At 41.1% G+C, this 27,487-nt stretch overlaps 1 protein-coding gene across 6 annotated transcripts in view; it reads right to left on the bottom strand.

Annotated features, from left to right (window-relative positions):
• The window catches only part of TMEM120B (transmembrane protein 120B), a 43,475-nt gene extending 21,400 nt beyond the window's left edge, over positions 1-22,075 (bottom strand). For 3 of the 6 annotated variants that reach the window (XM_034791668.1, XM_034791669.1, XM_034791666.1), the window contains exons 1-6: positions 21,860-22,075; positions 12,420-12,538; positions 8,862-8,978; positions 7,960-8,019; positions 5,407-5,502; positions 2,373-2,462 (exon numbers count right to left, since the gene is read on the bottom strand). In XM_034791668.1, coding sequence (XP_034647559.1) covers positions 2,373-2,462; positions 5,407-5,502; positions 7,960-8,019; positions 8,862-8,978; positions 12,420-12,538; positions 21,860-21,928 — 551 coding nt within the window. In that variant the 5' untranslated portion in view covers positions 21,929-22,075. Of the gene's footprint in view, positions 1-2,372; positions 2,463-5,406; positions 5,503-7,959; positions 8,020-8,861; positions 8,979-10,995; positions 11,203-12,419; positions 12,539-21,101; positions 21,212-21,289; positions 21,607-21,859 lie in introns of those variants that run through there. The other 3 variants (XM_034791671.1, XM_034791670.1, XM_034791667.1) reach the window with 3 other exon arrangements.
• Between the last annotated feature and the right edge of the window lie 5,412 nt (positions 22,076-27,487).

Raw genomic sequence — 27,487 nt, forward strand, 5'->3', positions numbered from 1 at the left:
AAAGGACACTACACGCCCCACGGGGGGGGAGAGGGGGGGGGGGGGGGGGGGGGGGGGGGGGGTGTCATGACGTCAGGTCCCCTAGAAGTGCAAGGTTATTCCCTAATATGGTTTGACTGAAAAGGACGCGGTCAACTTGATTTATCTTAAATTGACTGACGGTCACCTGTTTTTGGTTTTTTAGGAGGGCAGATTCTATTTTGTTTTTTTAATTCACTGCTCTAAATACTATGAAATTATTTTTTAAAATTCCTTTGAAGTAAGATTCAAGAGATTTTTCTGCTCCTCCATTAATGTTTATAAAAGTCTCTTCAGCAAGAGAGACTGACTGACTATAAGGAGAACAATGAAACTGGCTACTCAAAATGCTGTCAAATACATTAAATAACTAAATGGAAAAACAAAAATTTTCATGTGTGTTTTTTCAGTTATAGTAATGTTCCACTTATTAGTAGCATCTAGCACTTTAGTCAGTCACACCTAAGTATATATTTTGGGGAACACTAGCGGTTTTCATGTTGATGATGTAACTTGAATTGGCAATACTGGAAACTTCTAAAGAGCAACTCCAGCTATAAATGAATCTGCAAATAATTTAGGGTATTTATATTGAAAGCATACATTTTTAAACAGGAAACATTAGATAAAAACAATTTAGACTATGAGGGTATTTAAAGTAATAGTGTTTGGGGACTTTTGTTTATTTTTAATTTCTAACAGGTGTGTACTATTTTTACCTCTTAAATTATATCCACTTTAACATCCAATTCTCTCCCCCTCCTCCTCCACCATTGTAGTTTAGATAGGTAGCAAAACATCTATCAAGAAGTGGAAATGTGTTCATTATCTATTTCTGCAACCAGATAAGTCACATTACAAAATCCAGATCACAGTTAGGCTTCTCTGCATTCTTTTTAGTATGGAATCAGAGTTTCTACTGTGATTTTAAAAGAAGGATGAGAGATATTAATGTAGTTCCAAAATTACAAGGATTCTGGAAAGTTACAAAAATACAGTCTTGTCTGTAGGCTTTTCACTAAGATCAAATGTAGCTTTTGGCTAAGATCAAGTGTCATCTCAGAGAAAGTATACATTATTAAATTATGGGGGAGGCATCTAACATCTGCCGGGAGATGGAATCAGTGATGCAGATGATCTTCAGCTATGTCTTATGCTTACAATAGTGTCACCTTAGACCAGGGATGGGCAAACTTTTTGGCCCAAGGGCCACATCTAGGTATGGAAATGTATGGCGGGCCATGAATGCTCATGAAATTGGGGGGTGGAGTGCGGGGGGAGGGGGGGAATGTGGGCTCCAGCTGGGGGTGAGGGCTCTGGGGTGGGGTTGGGGATGAGCGGTTAGAGGTGCAGTAGGGTGCTCTGGGCTGGGATCAAGGGGTTCGGAGGGTGGGAGGGGGATCAGGGTTGGGGTGCAAGAGGGGGTCAGGGGTGCAGGCTCCGGGCAGCTTACCTCAAGCAGCACCCAGAAGCCGCAGCATGTCCCCACTCTGGCTCCTACGCAGAGGCGCGGCCAGATGGCTCTGCACGCTGCCCTGTCCGCAGGCGCCACCCCTGCCACTCCCATTGGTCGCAGTTCCCGGCCAATGGGAGCTGTGGGGATGGCACTTGGAGCGGGGGGCAACGTGCAGAGCCCCTTGGTTGCCCCTAGACATAGGAGCCGGAGGGGGGACATGACACTGCTTCTGGGAGCCACACAGAGCAGGACAAGCCCCCAACCCCACTCTCCAGCTGAAGCGCCAGAGCAAGGCAAGCCCTGGACCACGCTCCCTGGCGGGAGCTCGAGGGCCTGATTAAAATGTCTGGAGGGTCGGATGTGGCCCCTGGGCCATAGTTTGCCCACCCCTGCCTTAGACTGAGTTAAAGGTGTGGGGAGGTAGTCAAAGGAAAGTAGAAAATTAAACCATATTTAGACTGTCAATCTTTTGCATTCACAGGAAATCCTGCCAGTTCAGTTTCTATAAAGAAAGATTTGCTTATTACTCAAAAAAGAACAGGAGTACTTCTGGCACCTTAGAGACTAACAAATTTATTAGAGCATAAGCTTTCGTGGACTACAGCCCACTTCTTCGGATGCTTATTACTAACTCACTAAAAACTAGCTTATTAATAAAAGCACATTCAGCACTCTGGTGTAAGGGATCAAGGCAGTTTCTTCATAACTTGCCATGTTTTTCTCATCCCCAAGTGAATGTGTGTGTTTGGAAATGGATGCTTTAAAAGGGTTAAATAAAAAGGACTATTCAGCAGGATTTTTATCCTAACCTCACTGGGATTCCAACAACAAACCATCTTTGCCTTTTTGTTTTAAGTGAATCCTGTGCTTTGAATTACTTTGGAATATCATATAGTACCTTGATCCATTGCTGATGAGAATGCTTTCCCTTATTGTCAATGTGCAGTAATACCACACCAACAGGAAGTTAAACACTTCATCTGTCACCCTATTAAAAAGAGTAAACAAACAAACAAGCCTTATTATGATAAATATCCATTTCAAGATTATTCTTCTCCCTACCCCAAGAACAGTGTAAGTGAAAAATAGTTTGTGTGAAACCACAGACCTTAAGGCCCTGATCCTGCAAATCCTTGGGTACATGCCTAATGTTACACATGACTAGTCCTGCTGAAAAACCCCTACACTGTGCCTTTTCTTCAACAACTCTCCAAATCTGGGCAGCGGGTGGAGGAGAGAAACAGACTCCGTTACTCTGGGAGACTGGGAAAGTGCTATGTGATAAAAGACTTTGGATCCCAGGCTGATGAGCAAGTGTGTAGAGATGACATTGATTCCATTTGAAGGAGGCAGTTCTCCACAGAAGAAGCAGATGATCCAATTTACACAGGCATTTTCAGGCTAATTCAATGAGCAGATACTATTAGATCTATATAAATCCAATCAACTAACAACACAGTAGAGCACTGTACTCAGTTTTCAAGACCTGAAAAACTCCTCTATTTTGACATCCTAAAATTTAAAGTCTAGACGACCCTAAACATTTGTGCATTCCAGGGAATTACATCCTTAACAAATGATGTTGCATTCATGGCAGATTTAAAAGGGAACTTAGCAAAACTTGAACCTGGCCCTCCCATTAACTATTAAATACAAGAAGTTGCCAGAGACTTTTTTTAAATTTACATTTAGAAAGGACGTTTGCTTTGATTTGCACATTCCCCGCAATGTTTGCAGTCCCAAAATTACAATGCTGTCATAGAACATGACCACCAGCAAGAAAAAAAATCAATGAGTCTATCATTGTCCAAGCTGAGCTAAATACAAAAACAAATGATTAAATAGTAGGGCTGTTGATTAATTGCAGTTAACTCATGCAATTAACTAAAAATAATTAATCGCGATTAATCGCAGTTTTAATCACACTGTTAAACAAGAGACTACCAATTGAAATGTATTAAATATTTTGGATATTTTTCTACATTTTCATATACATCTTGTATTTGTGTTGTAATTTAAATCAAAGTGTACATTTTTATTACAAATATTTGCACTGTAAAAATGATAAACAGAAGAAATTGTGTTTTTCAATTCACCTCATACAAGTATTGTAGTGTAATCTCTTTGCCCTGAAAGTACAACTTACGTAACTGCACTCAAAAACAAAACAATGTAAAACTTCAGAGGCTACAAGTGCACTCAGTCCTACTTCTTTGTTCAGCCAATTGCTCAGACAAACAAAAACGAGAAGTCAGGTGGCACCTTAAAAACTAAGGGATTTATTTGGGCATTATTTGATGAATCTGAAGAAGTGGGTTTTTTACCCATGAAAGCTTATGCCCAAATCAATCTTTTAGTCTTTAAGGTGCCACCGGCCTCCTCGTTGTTTTTGTGGATACAGACTAATACGGCTACCCCTTGGATACTCAGACAAAAGTTTATTTACATTTACAGGAGATAATGCTGCCCTCTTCACCAGAATGTGAGAGCAAGCATTTGCATGGCACTTTTGTAGCCAGCATTGCAAGGTATTTACGTGCCAGATATGCTAAACATTCATATGCCCCTTCATACTTTGGCCACCATTCCAAAGGACATGCTTCCATGCTGATGCTCATTAAAAAAGTAATGCGTTAATTAAATTTGTGACTGAACTCCTTGGGGGGAGAACTGTATGTCCCCTGCTCTGTTTTACCCGCATTCTGCCATATACTTCATGTTATAGCACTCTCGGATGATGACCCAGCACCTTTCACTGCAGATTTGACAAAACGCAAAGAAGGTACCAATGATTTGTAAAGATAGCTACAACACTCGACCCACAATTTAAGAATCTAAAGTGCCTTCCGAAATCTCAGCAGGACGAGGTAGGGAGCATGCTTTCATAAGTCTTAAAAGAGCAACACTCCAATGCAGAAACTACAGAACCCAAACCACCAAAAAAGAAAAATCAACCTTCTGCTGTTGGCATCTGACTCAGATAATGAAAATGAACATGTCTGGGTCCGCACTGCTTTGGATGTTTTTTCTGCTCAAAAAACATGTCATCAACATGAACGCATGTCCCCTGAATGGTGGGGGAAGCATGTACATCTGGCACGTAAATATCTTGCAACGCCAGCTACAACAGTACCATCAGAACGCCTGTTCTCACTTTCAGGTGACATCGTAAACAAGAAGTGGGCAGCATTATCTCGTGCAAATGTAAACAAACTTGTTTGTCTGAGTGAGTGGCTGAACAAGAAGTAGAACTGAGTGGACTTGCAAGCTCTAAAATTTTACATTGTTTTATTTTTGTACACCATATTTTTGTACATAATTCTATACTTGTAAGTTCAACTTTCATGATAAAGAGATTGCATTACAGTATTTGTATTAGGTGAATTGAAAAATACTATTTCTTTTGTCTTGTTAGAGTGCAAACACTTGTAATCAAAAATAAATATAAAGTGAGCACCGTACACTTTGTATTCTGTGTTGTAATTGAAGTCAATATATTTGAAAAATGTAGAAAACGTCCAAAAATATTTAAATAACTATTCTATTATTAACAGTGCAATTAATCATGATTAATTTTTTTAATTGCTTGACAGCCCTATTAAATAGTAAATTTAAAAATTCTTTCAGCAGTAATAATTTATGGTGCAAAGGAAAGGAAATTGGTTTTAAGAGATATGGTGCCTGATCCTCCAAATATTTCCACGTGAATAACTTCAATAGCTCCATTGAAGAAAATGGGACTACTCATAAGTGTAAGTGTTTTAAGGATCAGCACTATGGATTTGTCTTGACAGCACCTCTTAACTCTGATCACAATAGAGTTATAACAACTTCCAATACTGAGATGCAGAGAACATAGTGGATTCTAACTAAACATTCAATACTATATTTTTATTTAAAATATTTAATCAGAAATAAAAGTATTGCCTTACCTGTAATGAAGAATAAACCTGCATGCTACAGCACCAAGTAACAAGATTATTGTCAAATAAAGTTTGAACTTTTCATATTCATCTTTGTAGGCAAACCTGGGATGACAAAATAAAGTAAAAGCATTAATATTTCTGCCATTAAAAACAAGTAAAACATCTACATATTTATGGTTTTAAAACTGGTTTACATTGTACAAGCAGAGTTCCCATTCTACATACATGTTGTACACTTAGCACCCTATCTGTCCAAAGACAAAAAACATCTTTAACTAATATTCATAGAGTTTTTTTCTTGGGTGCTTTTCTTATCAACTGTCATGGGGGCAGGGGGGCACACACACAAAAACAAGCTTTAGAGTAATCCTGAAGAACATTCCTTCCTCATCTGTCCCCCCCACCCCAAAAGCAAAAAACAAAAAAACAACCACTACCCAAAACCACAAAGTAGCTCTCACTGTTCCATTTCCACCCCCCACTGAGAAAATGCAAGCATGGTATAATAGAAGTAAGATCTTTGTACTTATATGGCACCACTGAGCGAGGCTTCACTTTAATAAAGCTCTTTGTTAACATGAATTAATTCAATCTCAAAACACCCTGCAAGATAAGTAAATATTATTAGACTACTTCCTTCTGTATGGCAACAGTGGAACAGTGAAAGCAACGATGTGACTATAGCTGGATCTTAAGGTCTCTTATCCAGTTCAGAGCAGATAGGGTTGCCACCTGAATGGCTGTGACTCCTCCAGGATGAGCAATCATCCGATGTGATGTTGCCAACAGTTTACACCACGCCACAGTCGTAGTCCGGCGATTCCCTCACTTTCCTTCTATGGAGTAAGTATGCATATCTCCCATGTCAGGTGCAGATATGGTTTATAGCCTACCTATGTGCCATGGGGAGGAGAAGCCCAGCACTTGCACAGCTGGGGTCATGGATTAGATTTCTGCTTTGTATGTTGGCAGCTGCCCAGGCTTCAGAGCATCTTCTGCTAACGTCTTTATCTTCTGCTAGGAGGGCCATGGCACAAGACCAGAAGGGTTTTCTCAAGGTTAATCAGTGGCGCGTGTGTGTGTTTGTTTTCTAGGTCGTGGTGGAGCAGTAGTGTGGTATTTGCCACAATCTTTATGTTCTCTCTAACTGTTGCAGCATCTTGTCAGATATTTGCTGGCACAATGTTAACCAATGGTGATAGCCATGAGGTTGCTACTGGTTATGCAAAAAGCAGCATTAATTTCTGTGTCCTCTAAAATATTGCATGGGCTTTGGCTCCAAATTGGGGCACAATATTCCGCTGTGGAATGGAGTAGGGCTAGTGTCAATAGTTGGTGTATGCAGATGTTGCTTCCCCAAGACGTTCTTGCAAGTTTCTGTATGATGTTGACCCTGGCCTTCATTTTCCTTTCGGTTTGTTCAAGGTGTCGACGGAAGCGGAATGTGCAGTCCAGGGTTATCCAGGATTACGATCGTGCATCAACAGTGACCCACAGAAATTTATATTTAATGTCTTCTTGACCTGCCTATTATTCAAATGGAAAGCTGAGACCATTGTTTGAGGCATTTGGCTTTAACCACCTGGAAACAGATTTCTAAGGCTTTTAAAGTCCTGTTCTAGAACCTTTTCTAAGGTTTCAAATGAGGAAGCCTGGGTAGCCAGTGTAATGTCATCCACGTACATGAACTTGTAGGAGGATGTTGGTGGAATGTCACTTGTATATACGTTGAAAAATGCTGGAGCTAGAACGGACCCTTCAGGGAGTCTGTTCAGTCTTTGCAGGCTGCTGACAGCATCCCTGAGATACACCGTGAATCATTATTAGACTATTAATTTTATACTTAGATTAAACAGGTTGTGGCGAAGACAGAACCAGAGTTTAGGCACCCCAACTGCCAACATATCACATTTCTACTCAAAACTATAATTATACTTCCAATTCTAGAGTTATACTCTGTCCTCAGTAACACCGGTCCTTAACATAGTCGCACAATAGGGATTCACACAGCAAATGCCTTGAAGACAATGGTGTTACAGATGTTTAACTGGAGGTCACAGTCTCGTCTGCAGATTTTTTTAATACTGATGATTAGGTACAAGCCAAAGAGAACCCAGCTTAATTAAAATTTGAAGGGCTAGTTTCAGGCCTGGCAGTTAAATATAAATATATTTTCTCCTTTTCTATTTATAAATGGATCAAATTTTCTCTGGAAGCCATTGAGAGCCAATATAGCTGGAATCACACTGCTATTTATACAGTTACAAAAAAATATAAAGTCACAATTTACGTTCTTCTCCACTATTAAGTCCATGTGTGTAGCCCCCAAATATTAGACTAGTTGTTTAAAAACAAGTGGTCAGATTGAATTCAGTGGAATTACGCCATGGATAAATATGGTACAGTATTTTGAATAGTACATAGCTCTATTGATTGATCTTGCAGGGCCAAACCCCGCTCATGCGATTGGAAAAAAATCATCTATGCCATACTTCAACATCTGTCTTCTACTAACTGGGAAGAACTGTAAAAAAACCAAAACCAAAAAACCCCACTTACTTTGCCTGATTACTTAGAAGAGTTACATTCACATTTCCCAGCACCAGATTTAAGTACAACCTGAAAGACAAAACAGCCAAAAGACAGATCGGTCCATTTCAATTTAATACAAAAGAACCACTGCCCTGCAGGCTAGATTTAGAGAGATGATCCAATTCCAGTAAGCAATACTGTATATTTTGGTCTAAATTTTGAATTATAGCAAGCAAGAGATAAAACTACAGAAATTCTATTAAAATGCAGATGGTGCCCTAGGAATACATATCAGTGCTCTCTTCAAATTGATCCTCAATATTAATTGGTGATTGATTCATTTTTTTTAAATCAACATTTTAATGAGTAAGACAGATAAAAAGTTTCTGGTGGGAGGCCTCTTTACTCTCTGTAATGTTAGGGATCAGGAGAAATTACGAATCAATAGTCAAAAGAATCAGGGGCGTGGAAACTGGATTAATATTTTCACAGCAAGATAACTACATCTGCAAGAAGCAGCCCATGAATGGCATCCCAGTACTGTTAAGACAGAGTACCACAGATGAGAGCTCTCTTGGTACCAAAGAGCAAAAGCCAATACGATTATACTGTAATATGGGAGTGTTTACATGAATATTCTGAACAATAAAATTCCACGTTAGCCAAGCTGTAGAGCCCATATAGTTTCTTTCAAAAGTGAAATTTACTTCTGATCCATCTTTCCCTCTCCATTTAAATCCTCCTGCAAGCAGGGATGTGATTAAACATCTAATAGTCTATTGTGCTACCTACCATATTACCATTTCATTTATCTTATACTTTCCTCTCATTCTTTGCAGATATATCTGTTAAATTCTTTTAGAAAAGACACATTGATCTAAATACTTGTAACAGCTTTATATTAGGAAGATTATTTAGTAAATACATACCCATTTCTCTTTGGTAAATAGGCTTCCATGTCAAAGAAAACGTTTTGCCTGTCTTTGATCTGGGTGTTAATTTGCTGTATGAGATCAGATTCTTCAGGACTAGACATGTGTTTGCACCTGTAAGGATGGTGAAAACACAGATCCCATTTTACAAAATGTATTTTAAAGGGCATAAAACCAGCTTAAACATGGCACCTTTATTAAAAAAAAAAAAAAAAAAAGTTATTTCCTTACCAGCACTTCTAACAGCAAGAGCTTACCTTTAAACTTTGGTTGTTAAAACTGAAAAAAAAATTTTTTTGACTTTCCTCTGTTTACACTTTTTCTTTACTTTTACACTGTGTTCAGCTTAAGTAACAGAAAGACTAGTCAATGATTATAACCTAATGTGAAAAGTTCTGATCAATTTCGCTTTTTGTTTCTCAGTTCATATAGCATCCTGCTAATATGTTTCGATCCCCCAAAACTGCTAAGTAATGTTATGAATCCCTTTTCAAAAGGAACTTTTCATTAGCTTTAATTTTTTTTTAAATATAGTCTTACAGATGTTTTATAAAAGCTTGCTTTTAAAAATTCTAAACTGATCTGAGTATGCTTTTAAATTGAAAAATCTCTATCCAGACCATAAACGTCATAAAAGGCAATCTGAAGAGAAAAAAAAAAAAAACCCCAACAACAACCCACGCTGTATAGCCTTTCAAAGTGACATCATGCATCCTACAGAGCCCCAAGTGAAAGGAGGTTAAACTAATTTAAATTCAAGAGATCGATTTGGTCCCTACACAATTAATGGTACATTAGATGGAGGAAAGCAGGGGAAAAGGACCTTCTGATCAGCTCTTCCTGCAGTGTCTCCTCTATTGAAATCAGCAGCTCTGGGGACAGCAGGTGGTGCCAGTTTAAGCACTGCTGAATACAGACAATATTAGAGCAATAGGAGGGCTTTTCATTAACTGCTTTGTGACTCTAACCTCAATCATACTGCTGCTCAGCACATAAAGTTCTTATGGCTGGAAGGAAGAGATACAAGTGCTGAAACAGTGCAATAATGGAGATTTAAAAAAATTATCTAAAATAGATTGTCATATGGAGCTCACGGCTTTGTACCAAAGGAGAGAGAATTTGAGGGGGTGAGGAGGGGGGACAAATTTCATCTCCAAACTATATAGCAAGATGATACTTCTGTGGATTTTTTAAGTTCCTGCCCAGCTCTGCTAAGAGACTATTCCAGTTGCAACTGCCAATGTGTGAACAGATAGGGAACAGCCTGCCAGAGCTCCAAACAAAGGGGAAAAATGCAGATTCCTTCTACTCCTGCACAGAATTTATGACCCCTGCAGATTTTTTTGCTTCCCCACAGAAAAATTACTTTCTAACAGGGAAGCCACAAGAGCGGTCGGTCGATCTTCCCCAGCAGTGTGTTTCGGGTACCCAGGGCAGCCGGCAGAAAGGTAAATTACTGTGGGGGCATGGGGCGGGGGAAAACCTGGCTGGTGGCTCCTATCCTGTGCCGGGCTTAGCTGCTAGTCCCAGCCAGGCTGGGGAGGACCGGACCGGACTTCCTCTTCCTCTGCACAGCATCTGGGGCTGGGACAGACCTATCCCCAGATTTCTCCCCCAGTGGCAGGAAGCTCTGCAAACTCCCCACCCCCACCTCCTGCACCCATCACTCCTCAGCTGCAGGGGGAGGGATCCCTGTACAGGGAGCTGCTCTTCCATCTGCCCAATCCCCCCGCATGCATCCAGACCCCCTCATACCCTGACCCTACCGCCGAGCCTCTTCCCCCCACCCCGCACTCAGAACCCCCCAGATGAATCCCACTCCACCCGCACCTGGACTACCCCGACAAGCCACCCACACTTGTATCCCCACCCCACCGAGCCCCAACCAGTTGCATCTGGATACCCACCCACTGAGCCCCACTCCCTCAGCATCTGGACCCTCCCCACTGAGCCCCCCACACTGAGCCCCAAACACCTTCTCACCTGGACCCCCTGACAGAGTCCCATTACCATTACACCCAGAACCCCCCCCCCAACAAGCCCCAGTGCAACCAGATCCTCCCCGCAGCCTGATCCCCTACTGAGCCGCCCACACCCAGATTGCCCTACACAGAACCTTCTCAACTCACACCTGGAGTCCCCCACACTAAGCCCCTCCACACTTGGATCCTGCCTTGCTGAGCCTGCATCAGGTGTTGGCAGGCATCTGGCACAGAGGGAGCAGGGCCCTGGGGTGTTTCTGGGGCACACCAGGTCCTTGCGCTGTGTCAGGGTTGGGTGCAACCTCACCGCTGAGTCCATGTTCGGGGGACGGGGGGGCCTGCACAGAGATCTCCCATCTCTGTGCAGCCAATGGCCTGTGCTCCCCAATGCCATGCTGGAGCCTCCACATTTATTTGACAAATAAAATTTGCAGAATTTTTTTTTTTTTTTGGATGCAGAATTTTTTATTTTCTGGCGCAGAATGCCCTCAGGAGTATTCCTTTGTAGTGGTAGAACAGAAGGAAAGGGGAGTTCCTCTTTCAACGTTTGCCACTTGGAAATGGGACAATAAATTGGGTCACATCAGGAAATTCTGAAAAGGAAATATTAGTAGATGATAACTAAAAGTCCATGTAGTAGAACATTATCAATTCCTCATCTCCTTCTCTATAAACATGTACCTTAGTCTGGCGGTTAATCAATGCTTACATATGATCTAACACTGACAGTAAACTCTAAAAGATAAATATTTGATGAATTGGGAAGCAAATGTTAACCAATACAAATATTGCAATGTAGTCTTTAAATCTCAAAAAAAAATAAAAACTATTCTTGTTTTAGAAGTATATTAAAGTCTCCAATAAGCCAGAAGAGATACCCCATATATTTATCTCTAAACATTAAATCATCATAGTGTTTTTGTAAATTTAGCTAGAACGTAGCTTTACTATTGCAGGTTTTTGGGCTTAAAATATTCCTACGCTACATGTGATTTGTCATAGCCTATAATTTATGGAAAAATTGGTAAAACAAAAATTAATGTGAAAATTGGAAGTAACCTGCAACCTTGAGAGACACTAAAGGCAATATTTTTAGCCTAGTGCCAATGGAATTAAGCACACTGCTCCTGTTGTTGGTGGGAGTTGAGTATCCAAGCCCCACATTGGAAGAATACCACTGAAGATTAAAATTTACCTTCAAATGCAACCACATTGCTACCAGCGAATTCACATGACTTTTCCATAGATAGAAGGAACTGAGTTTTATCTTACTAATAAAACTACAGGTAACAGACTGATGGCAATGCAGTCCTATAGTATAAAAATATTCCTACCACAAAATATATTGTAGGAAGCAATTCTGTACTGGCTCCTGAGGGATACTCTAGATGATCTAGTTGGTCTTTACTTCTATGAATCTATTATGGTAGAAATTAAATCAAAATTTACACAGCTGTGATAACCTAAGGCTGCTCGCTTTTTTAGGAGACTGGACATGCAGCAAAACAATAATTATAACCTGTATTTCAGTCACTCAGGAGAAACCCCCCCCACCCCCAGACTATCCCATTACCGTTGGAGGCTGTATTTCAAGTCTTTTAATTTCCTCTTCTGTTTACGAATGGAGCTGCTGCATGCAGTCTGCAAGTTATTGAGTTCTTCAAGTTTCTGTCTATAGACCTTATGAGTTTCCTGCAAGAGGGCAGAGAAAATAGGCAGAAAGAAGATGCAATCTCTTTAAGTCAGAAAAACCTTAGGAAAAAAGAAAACCAAACAAAAACAAGGCACACCCTGTTTTTCTGGGAGAGCAGAGGCCCAGGTTACTTCTCCAGCTTTCTCCTGCCTGCCTAAGGAACAGGTTTGCCTGCAATTGTGGGTGCTATTTTTACCATGCACCCTAGTTTTGAGATGATTAACATCTGCATCTCCCAGTGACTTCAACTGGAGCCGTGGTTCCTCAACACCACCACCAAAAACAAAAGTAATTTTCATGATTTTGATGTCATTCCTGCTGGGGAAGGTATCTGCTGCTGAAATATGGCCAACTGCTCCCTTTATCATAAATTGGTTTCAGTCTATGCAAGGTTCTCAGGATACCTATGGCACATAGATGCCCAGTCCAAGTGATTATAAATGTCATGTAAAAAAATAAAAATAAAAAGCCTATATAAAGAGGAGGATGAATGTCTCCTATTTTCTTCGTTTCCCTTGCTGTTACTGAGGATGTCATTTATACTTCATAATGAGCTTTTCCACTCCTAAAAAAAAAATAAAAAAAAAATCTCCTCCTCCTGTCTGATCCTGCAGTAAAGTCATAATCCTATGTTCCATCCCAATCTGTTTCTGTGAAATGTCTGGTTAAATGACAGATCAAGGACTCCAATTTCACTGTACAATAAAATGGGAGATGAAGAGCTAGGAAGAAAAGAGGAAAACAGATCTTGTTTAAAACATAAAACCCTCTTTACCACTTTTGCTAATTAAACAAATTTGAATGACTAGTAACCAGTACCATATTCTGATTAACAGATATAGTTTGAAGTCTGCCACTCCCTGCAGCCTTACAGGCCCTCTTTAAAGAAGAGCCTCCTCATCAAAACCTGTCATGTTTTCACTTTCTGAACCCAGAAATTACTGTTTGACTGGCTTTTCCACCACCTGTGAGCACATGTGCATGTTCCTTGCACCTACGCACACCCCTTATTTTAGCTTGCAGGCTAACAGGGTAATTTCTTCACTCTTTATGTTTGATTTATTGCCCTTGCTAAGTTAGTCTGGGACAAAAGTACACATTAAAACTGCTCCAGCACCAACTATCATTCACCACATTATGGCCACACCAGCTGGCTGAAGCTAAACCCAAGCGAGACAGAGGTTATGCTGGTGCGCCCAGGAAACATAGTTTGCAGCTATGGTGCAGTTTTATTTGGTTGAAGGTATACAGCCACAATCAGTCAATTCAGTCTGTACCTAAGGAATGCTCCTGGATTCCTACTGGCACTAAGCTCTCACATTGCAGCATCCATGAATAACGCTTTCTACCATCTCCATCTACCATCGGCTAGGAAACACCATCCAATCCTGACAAATGATGACCTCAGTTATTCAGGCCTTCACCTCTCAGCTGGACTAAAGCAATGTGATATACCTGGGCATGAAGCCTTCAGCTCTTAGAACGACACTCCATCTGATACAGAATGCTGCAGTATATTGCCTTACCAACAAACACATCAAACCTGTCCTCTGCTGTCTACACTGGCTTCCCATAGAATATCAAATCAAGTTCAAGGTCTCTGTCCTGATCTTCAAGTTACACTAGGCCCAGGTCATTGAGTAGCTAGATCAACTAAACCTCTGAGATGAAGACCACGAGCAATAGCTTGCCTCCTCTAGCGCATTGTAAAAAGTTGCATTAAGGGTGAAGCTCCATGGTGCAGAAGACGGAACTTTCTCAGGGGCCAGTTCCAGATTGTGAAGTGAACACCTACAGGAACTAAGGAGCATCAAAAACTTCACCAACTTCCACTCCAAGTGCAAGGCATCTTCCTTTAACTTTGCCTTCTCTATCAAACGTAGGGGGCAACATGTATTTTTGTGAATTATAAAAAAAATTCACAAGACAAGACACTACTGCAACACACTTCTCCCCCAGGGAAAGAATGGGAGGGATCACACACACGACAGATGTAGTCACAACACTTAGCGCTCAGCTGCTATGGTGATGAGTGTGGTATAAGAACTTATACAGAACAATTACGTCTAACAACAAGCATCTGACATAGTCTTCTCCCACATCCTCCCAACCTGGAGTGAAAGTGGTTGATCCCACCCACAACAGTCAGAAAACCAAGCTCAACACCAACTGTGGCAAACCATGATACATATTGGTTAGAATGCTACACAGCCTGCTTTGTTAAAATAGATGTTCTACTCTGTTGACTGCGTCCCCACCAGTAATACAACTGTTTTCAACACAGCCTGAAGACATGACACAACACAGCCTGAACAAGCACAACTCATTTCATTGTATAGACACCAAATCCTTGTCCAAACTAGGTCAGAAGCCCTTTTCAAAAACACAATTCCAGCCAGACGACACCATTTTCATCTATACACAGTATAATCACAAGCCAAATAGCAACTGTGCTATGGACTAGCTGAGGGAAGTTTGTCGATAAAGAGTTCTGCAAGTGTGATTCTAAGTGTGTAAGCAACACAAATGCCTGTTTACACTGGGCACAGAAAGCGGCTGAATACTATGAAAGCGTAACCACCCCGTTCTGAACAGAATCTTTATTATATACACATTTCTGTAATGCCAGTCAGTATAGCTGTTGTAGCTGGTAGAGTTCTGATTCCAACATAAAGGGTGTTCTCCTTACATTCATAATTAACCCCACCCAACTCAGAGGGAGTTCAATTATACACAAAAAAGTCAATTTAACACATTAGACAGAGCCTTAATATACCACTGTTATGGCAAATACATTGCCCAAGATTTTCAAAAAAACCATCTGTGCCTACAGTTAGGCTTCAAGTTCATACTTAGGCACCAAAATAAGTGGCCTGATCTTCAGAAATGCTGAGCACCCAGCAGTGCCAACTGACTTCAAAGGGCACTTCTGGATGCTCAAGGTTTCAGAAACTCAGGCCACTTATTTTGGTGCCTAAATCCAACTTCATGCTACCAATTTAAAATCTTAGTCACTGCTTTATAAGATTTTGGACTGGAGAAGAGGAAGGGGTTAAATGTATAAATAAGATGGTGATCAAGTGTTCTTCATGTCCACACAGGGCAGGACAAAAGTAATTGGTTTGCAACAAGGGAGAATTAGGTTAGCTGTTGGGGAGGGACTTTCTAACTATAAAGCATAGTTAAGCATTGGCACGGGCTATGGTTTTAAGAACAAGTTAGACAAACATCTGCCAAGAATGTCCTAGGTATACTTAATCCTGCCTCACATGAGGAGATGGACTAGAAACTAGATGACCTCTTAAAGTCCATTCCAGAACTACATTTCTGTGATTCTATATTTGCATGGCAGGTCTATCCACTAATCACACCTCAAGTAAAGATCAGAAGGAGTTCAATTATACATTTGCCAGTTTTCTTAAGATCATTCAGCAGTACTTAGTGTGGTAAAAATACACAGAAAAAAACATTTGCTTCTTTTCTCATAAGGGTTTAAACACATGTTCACTAATTATATATATATACACACACACACACACACACACACACACATAATCTGAATGCAACACAAATTGTACTGTATACACTGGATTTCAGTAAGTAGTGGCAGCAAAGCCATAATCAAAATAACTATCTCCAGGACTGGACACAGCCCCTCAAATTAATTTTTAAGAATCAGTTCTTTAATGGAAGGCAGTTTAAATATTAACTAATTCTGCTTCTCTTGAGCTTGTGCAATCAATTCTTTTGACTGTTTACATTGTCTGGTTAAAAAAAAGTTCATTTCCAAAGGGAGTTAAAATGTTCTTAACTATATTTTACACTCTGGTTCTGCCTTAACTTTCCTTAAAAGACTTTAATTAAAAACACATAGATGTAAAAGATTGCGAGTTCCACAACTACAGGAAAGCAGACAATTGTAAAATCCACATCAATGTCCATAAGAAAAAATTTTTTTTCAGCAAAGTTATTTACTCATTAAGAAATATCTGGGGAAAGTTTACAAAGGGTCCCTTTTTGCAGTTCAATGGGTGCATGACTCCTATTATGTTAGCTAGCATAATCCAAAGGTCAAATACGTCCCTAGACATTTAACTTCAGTGCATAACTTTCTATGTGGAAAACTCTGTGCTGATCATTTAGGGACTTTAGCTTCTTAGGAGAAAGGCACCTGTGTGAAGTTGATAAGCTCTGCAGAGTTGTAAATACTGAAACTTTCCTTGAGTTCATAAGCTCTGCAGTGTCATGGCCTCAACGATTACCCAGTTATACAAATGGAAGTCATGTTTCCCTACATCTTTGGGAAATCAAAGGTGCATTCTGAGTGTAAATTGCGACCATAATATGATAGCACATTTAAATTAGTGTGTGTTTTTTTAAATAGGTCTGTTCTTCTACTGCACACACCACACTTTTGATTAATTAGGCTTGTGCATGGCACATATACACAGATATACATACACCTACTTACCTCACAGGGCTGTTGCAAGGCTTATTTAGCTGGTATATAAAGACCAGCAATATGCTGACATACCTAGTAGAGATAAATTCTGTGCACATACGCACACACACTTGATTATTTAGTCACTATAGAGAAAATCCTTACCCCACACCTTCCATAGATGCATAAGGCCCAACTAGGCAGCAGAACTGATATGGCTGTGCCACGCAGGGCTGGAAGGAAGAAGGCAGGTTGCCAGGAGCACATGCCATGAGGTTCAGCATTTCCTGTGCACCAGAACTGTGCTCCTCAAGGTTCCAGTGTGGAGGTGTGCCTTGGGGTCCAGAACTATATAGATCCATTGGCTCCTCCCTTCCAGTCAATTAACTCAAAAACACTTTACAAACATTTAGTCTTGACATCCCTCCTACATGTACAGATTGGGAAACCAAGACATGGTAACTAGTAATTTAGGATGCCCAGCTTCAGACAGCTTAAAGAGGCCTCATTTCTAGAGAGCAGATGATCAGCACTTGGGGGGTGGGGAGAGCCCCTTTAAGATGTCTGAAGTAAGGTACCCAAAAATCACTACTCACTTTTGAAAATTAACATGCAAGTTACTCGCTCAAGGTCACCCATCAAGTCAGTAACGGAGGAATAAACAGAATCCAAGAGTCTTATTATGTGAAAAGCAACAGAGGGTCCTGTGGCACCTTTGAGACTAACAGAAGTACTGGGAGCATAAGCTTTCGTGGGTAAGAACCTCACTTCTTCAGATGCAAGAAGTGAGGTTCTTACCCACGAAAGCTTATGCTCCCAGTACTTCTGTTAGTCTCAAAGGTGCCACAGGACCCTCTGTTGCTTTTCACATAATAAGACTCTTGGATTCTGTTTNAAGCTTATGCTCCCAGTACTTCTGTTAGTCTCAAAGGTGCCACAGGACCCTCTGTTGCTTTTTACAGATTCAGACTAACACGGCTACCCCTCTGATACTTGATTAATTATGTGTGTTCCCATAGCACCAAGGGGCCCTAATCATGGCTCAGGACCATGGACCAGCCATTGTACAAACAGAACAAAAAGTCAGTCCCTTCCCCAGAGAGCTTACAATCTGAGTATAAGACAAGAGACAACAGGTGATACATTACAGACAGGGAAATACTATGATACAGACTCTTGATCATCATAATAGGCAGAGTTTACAGGGAACTCCTCCCACGATCACCGCAAGCACATGGGAATGAAGATGCTGCTGATGTTGGCCTCCTGGCACCCCTCGTCTACTACCTGAAGCGCCACAATTGGTCTGTACTAAAGGGCAGGAAAATTGCGTACCGGCCCCGCAAGTAAGCACTAGATTGCAGCAGGCTGCCACGCAGGCCTTGGCCACACAACCACCCGCGGCCCCTCCCGGGACAGGAATGTATGTATAGCCGGACAGACAGATGGGTACAGCCCACTCCTCATGACGCATTACTCTTATTTAATGTCCTCTCCCTCGGACACAGCTACTCGCCTGCTAGGCCTGGGAATGGACTCTGGGAAGGGGGGGCGGCTGCTGTCTGCACCCGGCCACTGGGGGGCAGAAATAAACCTTCAATCTTCGGGGTGGGGGAAGGAGGGATAGCACAAAGGTGCTTGTTTGAAAATGTAACTAGTGTGTGATGGAAGCTGGCACTGTTGACGAGTCAGAGGCAGGAGTTAGGTGGGGGAAGGAGGGATAGCACAAAGGTGCTTGTTTGAAAATGTAACTAGTGTGTGATGGAAGCTGGCACTGTTGACGAGTCAGAGGCAGGAGTTAGCCTCTAAATAGAGAATAAGAGATGACAGATAGGGTGGGGGGATGTCCATGAAAGGCCTTGAAGGTAAAGAAAAAGTAGCTTGTTTGATGCGACTGAGAAGGGGGAGTCAGCGGAGGGACGAAAGGGTCAAAAAACAGGCTACGAAAGTTATCCTTCCAGCAGCATTCTGACAAGTGAAACAAGGCAGCATTTGTGAAGGCCAGAGAAAAGGGTGTTGCAGCATTAGAGCCACAAGATGATGAGTGCCCATATGAGAGTGTGGATGGATTGGAAAGCCCATGTCTTAGAAATGTATGCATAGAGCCCTACTAAATTCATGGTCCATTTTGGGTCAATTTCACGGTCATAAGATTTAAAAAAAAAAAAAAAAAAAAAAAAATCACAAATGTAATGATTTCAGATATTTAAATCTGAAATTTCATGGTGCAGTAACTGTAGGGGTCCTTACCCAAAAAAGGTTTAGAGTGTCGCCGCAAATTTATTGTAGGAGGGTCACAGTATTGCCACCGTTACTTCTGTGCTGCTGCCTTCAGAGCTGGGTGGCCAGAGAGTGGCAGTTGCTGGCCAAGGGCCCAGCTCTGAAGGCAGCAGCACAGAAGTAAGGGTGGCAATACCGTACCAGGCCATCCTTCCTTCTGCCCAGCAACTGGTGGCGGCAGCGCCATCAGAGCTGGGTGCCCGGCCAGCAGCCACTGCTCTCTGGCCACACAGCAATGCAGAAGTAAGAGTGGCAAAACTGTGATATCCCCCCACAATAACCTTGCAACTCTAAACTAACTAGACTAGAATAATTATTTATTCAGCACTTGAAAGAAACGTGATTTGCAATAAAAGTGATTTGCCAAATTGGAATTTGGTGGAGCGCTGGGGCTCACACACTTACTCTTGCAGGTAGTACTGCAGGGACTTTAATCATCTTAGAAGCTTAGGGTGATATCTTGATATGGGAACTAAATAACTTTTCATTTAAAAAGACACCCAAAAAAAAAAAAAAACCACCTCTCAACGCCCCTCCTCACCACATACAAATACAGTGCCTTTACATACATGCATCCCATGCTTCCTCATGCCAGACACTGAGGCTATGTAGGGGCATGTGGGCAAACTGCCCTCAGTTCCTTCTCTACACTATTGTGTAGTGTAGAGCAGTAAATAATGAGCCTAGTTTTCATCATGTATGTAGCTGCATTTAGATATAGACACACAGAGATCCATAGCATACATAGGGCACCATTTGTAATCCATCTTGCATACAAAAAGTGCTACCGAAACTACATAGTCCATACAATTTTCCTAGTGTTACGCATTGCCCACCTCGGATACTTTACAGCAGCATCACATAAACACAACATGTAAATTACATATCACATCTGCCTGCCCAGGCTTGCTATTTAATTGTCATTTAATGCAGGCAACAATGCACTGAGACTCCTTCCTCACGTTCTTCCCTTCACATACATTCACACACAACCCTGCATTAAAGTTTCATCCTTGTAATAAATGTTTAGAGCCATGTTTAGTAATGGTGTTACTCCAGCATTATGCCTAAGACTAGCCACTTCTGTGCTGAAGTGCTACAGGATCCCCATGCTTACATCTGCATGAAATGCTTTCTCAGCTTTTCTCCACACAGAATACAGCTACAATAAGCAGCAGAAACAGCTTTTCTGCAATTTAAGAAACAACATTAGAACCACAGACTAACTGGAAAGGATGTGTTAAGGTGAATGCTTCCTGTGTAGCTTGAAAGCTTGTCTTTCTCACCAACAGAAGTTGGTCCAATAAAAGATATTACCTCATCCACCCTACCTCCTAATAAATCTTCAATGCCAAGATTCAAACTACAGCAGATTCCCTAAACAGCAACAGAAACCACAAGGTGTTAGAATCTGATCTTCTGGGAACCAAAATGCACTAGTAGGAGTGAATCAAATTAAATTCAAGCTTAATATAACCAAAGTGTAAAGCAGCATCTGGAAGAGTAATCATCATCATCATCAAGTGAACATCTTTTCATATGTCTTATAATGTAAATTCCCCTTCCCCAGCAAATAGTATAAAGTATTGCTATTGAGATTTACAGGTGAACTAATACAGGGGATGCCAAAAGAGCTTTAAATTTGGCTGTTGTATTCAAAAACACAGTTTTATGCATAGTATTTTCTTTATTCAGCATAAAATAAATTATTCTCTCTCCTAACACTGCAATAATCACCCCATAAATAAAGTTAAATAATACGCTCTCCAATAGGAACAGGTATCATGAGAAACTGAAAGGCTGACTAATGGACGCTAAAAAAGTTTAAGGATATTACCTACCACTGAAGTGTTCGTAGGCTTTTTTTAAAATATTGCTGTTCAGTTAATTATTTCATCTGAAGCAGAATGAAAATACGCCAAAAGGAATAAATCTAAGAGCTTGTCAGAAACTGTTCAATAAAAAAAAAAAATCAGAATTATCTTTTTGTACAGAAAGTAGTTTTCTCTAGAAAAAATAAAATCCTTACTCAAGCATCCATGATCCAGTGCAACCTTCTACAGCCTTTTACTTTCTCCAGAAAGTTATTAGCCACAGTGAGCAAAAGGAGGGCTCTAGCTAGCGGATACACAGCATAAATCCTTCCATGCATAGCAAATCCCAAGGCTTTCCCTCCTCAGTTACCAATCACAGGCTTCCTCTAATGCAAGCCTAGGTTCGTCTGATACTAGAGATAATCAGAACTACCAGGTCTCACTCCAGCTGCGGAGGGTGTCCCTCACAGGGGAAGGCCAAGGGACAATTCATTTTTGGGTATTTTTTTAAAAAAAGGACACCCCCACCCCAACACACACCACTTCTGTCGGTGGTGAAGCGTTTGGGATTTTTAACCGACGTTTTTCAAATCTCCTTCTCTCAATCAGCATGACCCAGCTTGAGAGAGTCCTGCATTAGAAGCCCATTGGCTGGGATGGGGCCCGGTCCCAACCCTCTCTTAAAGCATAGCTCAGGGACACAAAGGGGCGTGGATATAAACACAGCAAAGCAAAGCAAAAGCTTCCCCCCCATCCCAAAGCAAAACCCTGCCGCTTCCCATCACCTGGAGCTGCTGAAATTCCTCTTCCAGCTCTCGCCACTCTCGCTGATACCTCTCCAACTGCAGTAACATGGTGCAAGGACAGTCAGTTCCAGCCGCGCTCAGCCCCTCAAGGAGGCTCCAGAGAGCTAGAGCGATTTTCTAGCTGCTGCAGCAGCAACAGCGGCGCGAGCTTCCAGCTGGTCTTAGGGCCACGTGCACACCCTATCCCTACGTCATCATGCGAACCCAGGGGTTGGGCGTGCTACTGAGCATGCGCGCTCCCACGCTCTGTTTCTCCACGCCCCCTTGGTCTATGGTAAGGAACAGCTGGGTGGTGTTGCTGCCGCCTTGCGTGAGTCTCTCTGCTGTAGCCGTGATTGTAATGCTTTGGTTGCCCTGCCCATGCACTCAGCACACAACCTGCAGACCCGGATCTCCGCTCATGCAGGACCTCTGTAGCTTTTATAGAAATAAGGAAAACGTTTGCTTAGAACAGCCACTGCTTCCAACCGCTCCTAAACCTGCCGTCTGTCACTGCCAGCCCAGCCAAGGTCAATTGAGATCTGCCCAAGGACACTTTGCACTTGGAGATGTATTGTTTATTTTCCAGCAATAGATATAATGCAATTATTGCATATGATAATGATAATTAATAATTCAGTTTTATCTTCTGGAGCATAGGTGGGCATTGGCACTTCAGAGATATAAGGTAAGAGATAGGGCCTGATCAAAGGGAGTCTCATTTTCATAAATTTGTGGAAGCACCAGACTGAAAAATCATACTAGGTCATTCAGCCTGTTCCCCTCCCAGTGTGGGATTATTCCTTTTAGCACACAGTATAGTATTTTAATCATTCTATAATTAAATGTACCAAGCAGTAGGAACTGCATCCCTTGAGAGACTGTACATATTAACAGAGGTGACCATATTTTGCTTAGATTATTCTGTTAATGCACAGATACAGTGGAGGGGAAGAATTTAAATTCATAACGTTGCACATGGCCCAAACAGCTAGCCAATATTTGGACCCTTGCTGTGTGGTTTCTGTTAAGAAAAATTGATTATATGAGTCAGGTGTTTCTTTCAGAAATCCAAGCCTGCTTTCTCAGTAAATACTGCCCCAAAAAAACTCTCATTGCTCCCTCCCAGTGCCACAGTCACACCGCTTCTCTCCTGTTCCCTTGCTTTCTCATTCCTTTCACTCATATAGACAGCCATGTCAGTCCTGGAAAGTATGTACAATATTGCATGACCCTGTCGTTATCTTCAAGGAATAATTAGGATAAATGATCCATTCACTAACTGTATTATTAAATTATTATTAATTATTGCAAACATTTATAAGATACCCATCACTGTAATATCTAGGCTCATGTGGGGAAAACACCACAGCGGCCTAACACTGTAGCATTTAATTTCAGAAAGGGGAACTACACAAAAATGAGGAGGTTAGTTAAGCAGAAATTAAAAGGTACAGCACCAAAAGTAAAATCCCTGCAAACTGCATGGAAACTTTTTAAAGACGCCAAAATAGAGGCTCAATTTAAATGTGTACCCCAAATTAAAAAAACATTTAAAAGAGCCACCGTGGCTAAACAACAAAGTAAAAGAAGCAGTGAGAGGCAAAACGGCATCCTTTAAAAAGTGGAAGTTAAATCCTAGTAAGGAAAATAGAAAGCATAAACTCTGGCAAATGAAGTGTAAAAATATAATTAGGATGACCAAAAAAGAATTTGAAGAACAGCTAGCCAAAGACTCAAAAAGTAATAGCAAAAAAATGTTTAAGTACATCAGAAGCAGGAAGCCTGCTAAACAACCAATAGGACCACTGGACGATCGAGATGCTAAAGGCGCAGTCAAGAATGATAAGGCCATTGCGGAGAAACTAAATGAATTCTTTGCATCTGTCTTCACGGTTGAGGATGTGAGGGAGAATCCCAAACCTGAGCCATTTTTTTTAGGTGACAAATTTGAGGAACTGTTCCAGATTGAGGTGTCATTTGGAGGAGGTTTTGGAACAAAGTGATAAACTAAAGAGTAATGAGTCACCAGGACCAGATGGTATTCATCAAAGAGTTCTGAAGGAACTCAAATGTGACACTGCTGGACTACTAACTGTAGTCTGTAATCTATCATTTAAATCAGCTTCTGTACCAAATGACTGGAGGAAAGCTAATGTGACGCCAATTTTTAAAAAGGGCTCCAGAGGTGACCCCAGGAATTACAGGCCGGTAAACCTGACTTCAGTACCGGTCAAACTGGTTGAAACTATAGTAAAGAACAAAACTGTTAGACACATAGATGAACATAATTTGTTGGGGAATAGTCAACATGGTTTTTGTAAAGGAAAATCATGCTTCACCAATCTATTAGAATTCTTTGAGGGGCGTCAACAAGCATGTGGACAAAGGGGATCCAGTGGATATAGTGTATTTAGATTTTCAGAAAGGCTTTGATAAGGTCCCTCGCCAAAAGCTCATAAGCAAAGTAAAAGTAAACGGTTATGGGGTAAGAGGGAAGGTTCTCTCATGGATTGGTAACTGGTTAAAAGATAGGAAACAAAGGGTAGGAATAAATGGTCAGTTTTCAGAATGGAGAGAGGAAAATAGTTGTGTCCCCCAGGGATCTGTACTGGGCCCAGTCCTGTTTAACATATTCATAAATGATCTGGGAAAAGGGGTAAACAGTGAGGTGGCAAAATTTGCAGATGATACAAAACTACTCAAGTAGTTAGTAGTTAAGTCCCAGGCAGACCGCAAAGAGCTACGAAAGGATCTCTCAAAACTGGGTGACTGGGCAACAAAATGGCAGATGAAATTCAATGTTGATAAATGCAAAGTAATGCACATTGAAAAATATAATCCCATATAAAATGATGGGGTTTGAATTAGCTGTTACCACTCAATAAAGAGATCTTGGAGTCATTGTGGATAATTCTCTGAAAACATCCACTCAATGAGCAGCTGCAGTCAAAAAAGCTAACAGAATGTTGAGAATCATTAAGAAAGGGATAGATAATATGATAGAAAATATCATAGTGCCTCTAATTAAATCCATTGTACGCCCACATCTTGAATACTGTGTGCAGATGTGGTCGCCCCATCTCAAAAAAGATATATTGGAATTGGAAAAGGTTCAGAAAAGGGCAACAAAAATTATTAGGGGTATGGAACGGCTGCTGTATGAGGAGAGATTAATAAGACTGTGACTTTTCATCTGGGAAAAGATACAGCTAAGGGGGGATGTGATAGAGGTCTATAAAATCATGACTGGTGTGGAGAAAGTAAATAAGAAAGTGTTGTTTACTCCTTCTCATAACACAAGACCTAGGGGTCACCAAATGAAATTAATAGGCAGCAGGTTTAAAACAAAAGAAAATATTTTTTTCACACAACACACAGTCAACCTGTGGAACTCCTTGCCAGAGGATGTTGTGAAGGCCAAGACTATAACAGGGTTCAAAAAAGAACTAGATAAATTCATGGAGGATAAGTCCATCAATGCCTATTAGCCAGGATCGGCAGGGATGGTGTCCCTAGCCTCTGTTTGCCAGAAGCTGGGAATGAGCAACAGGGGATGGATCACTTGATGATTACCTGTTCTGTTCATTCCCTTTGGGGCATCTGGCATTGGCCACTGTTGGAAGACAGGATACTGGGCTAGATGGACCTTTGGTCTGACTCAGTATGGCCGTTCTTATGTTCAAAATATTTTTCTTCCCTGTGTGAGAATAATCCCTCCACCTCTGCTTATTTATCCTTCAAAGATGTCCTGTTCTCACAAGCTTAAAACCATACTGCTCCAGATAATAAAAAAAAAAAAAAAATCTAGTGAGGTCTCTTGACATGGCATGCGAGAGGTCAGATCCTGGTTGGTTGGGTCCACAACCTCCTCTGCAGTAGCTAGTGTGTAGTACAGTGTCTGGAGGCTAGTGTCTGGTGCTGAGTCCATCATCTACTTCCAGAACGCTTATTCTCCACTCCCAGTACTCCAGCCACCAAACCTAGAGTGCCACAACTGCTCACCCATCCCCTTTATTTCTCCACCCCACTGCTCTATTAATGGTAGGAGATATAATTTAGCCTCTTGTGTGTTTTGCACACTATACTCCTTAGCAAATGTTTCAGTCAATCATGGTCTGAGAGTCAATCATGGTCTGAGAGTAATACAACATTTTGTAAAATGTAAAAATATAGTCAGAGTATATTATATTGGGATTAGCTGGTTTCATACATATTTCCTTATTTTCTTGCATGTGTAACTGTTTGTGTCTTGTTCAGTATCAGCAACTGTTTCTTATCTCTGTGGCTGTTGAAACTTCCCCTGATGAAGTCTAAGCAGATCTGAGATGACAGAATCAGGACCCAAGGATCTTTTATACAATTTCATGTCCTCTTTGACAAGTTGGGATTTCCTCATGGAACAAAAGGTAATTAAGATGACTTTGAAGGAGGTCCACCACCAGTACTTAGCTATACGAATTAACATAAGGCCATTTGCTTTTTCCTCCACCATTCACAGTACATTTCAAAAAGAGATGAACACCGAGATATTCCATGTTTACAATTCATTTAAATGCTAGGATCTTTCTTCTTTTGACCTCTGAATTATCAGAATACAGCATAGACAGGGATTGTTGATTACATTGTCAACCCTACTCATACATATGTAAATACACAAAAATACAAACATTATCTCCCCACATATCTTCTGTGGCTTATTTATTTTTCAGGATGTTTAACCCTTTCTAGCCATGCGTCTCGGGTGGTTATTACACAACTGTAAACAATAACTTTTAAAAACTAGCTTGTTATTCACTTAACTCTGTGTGCCATTCACTTGTGTGTGCAAAAAGAGAAGAAACAGGCTCTTAGTATCATTCTTGGATTTCTGCCCTGTGTCATATTTTTGGAGCCCTGTTAAATATTTGTCAGCCTGTTAGCCAGTCTTTTACTAGATCAGGGCCTTAAGGAAAAAACACACACAAAAGCAGGAAATTATGCACTTCCCTCAACTAAGGAAGATGCAGAGAATATAATGTTATTTGGGGAGTCACCAGATGGCGCTATTATATCTGACTTTTTACATCCTCTGTTACTTCTTTAACATGTGAGCAGATAAGTTGTCTGTGTCTGTACAGATTTGTTCCTGTGCTTTGTCAGGGAGTTTTTTTAGCAGATGGTGTAGTTTCTTTAGGTAATCCTCAGTGGGATCAGAGGATAATGGCCTGTAGAATGTAGAATGCCAACTCTGTCCACATATCTATTCAAGTGACATCATCATAGGACCTAATCACATACCATCAGGGGCTCATTCACCTGCACATCTACCAATGTTATATATGCCATCATGTGCCAGCAATGCCCCTCTGCCATGTACATTGGCCAAACCGGACAGTCTCTACGCAAAAGAATTAATGGACACAAATCTGACATCAGGAATCATAATACTCAAAAACCAGTGGGAGAACACTTTAACTTGTCTGGCCATTCAATGTCAGACCTGCGGGTGGCTATCTTACAACAGAAAAACTTCAAAAACAGACTCCAACGAGAGACTGCTGAGCTGGAATTGATATGCAAACTAGATACAATCAACGCAGGATTGAATAAGGACTGGGAATGGCTGAGCCATTACAAACCTTGAAT

This window comes from Trachemys scripta, chromosome 15 (genome assembly GCF_013100865.1).
Source record: "Trachemys scripta elegans isolate TJP31775 chromosome 15, CAS_Tse_1.0, whole genome shotgun sequence".
Classification (NCBI taxonomy): Eukaryota; Metazoa; Chordata; order Testudines; family Emydidae; genus Trachemys; species Trachemys scripta.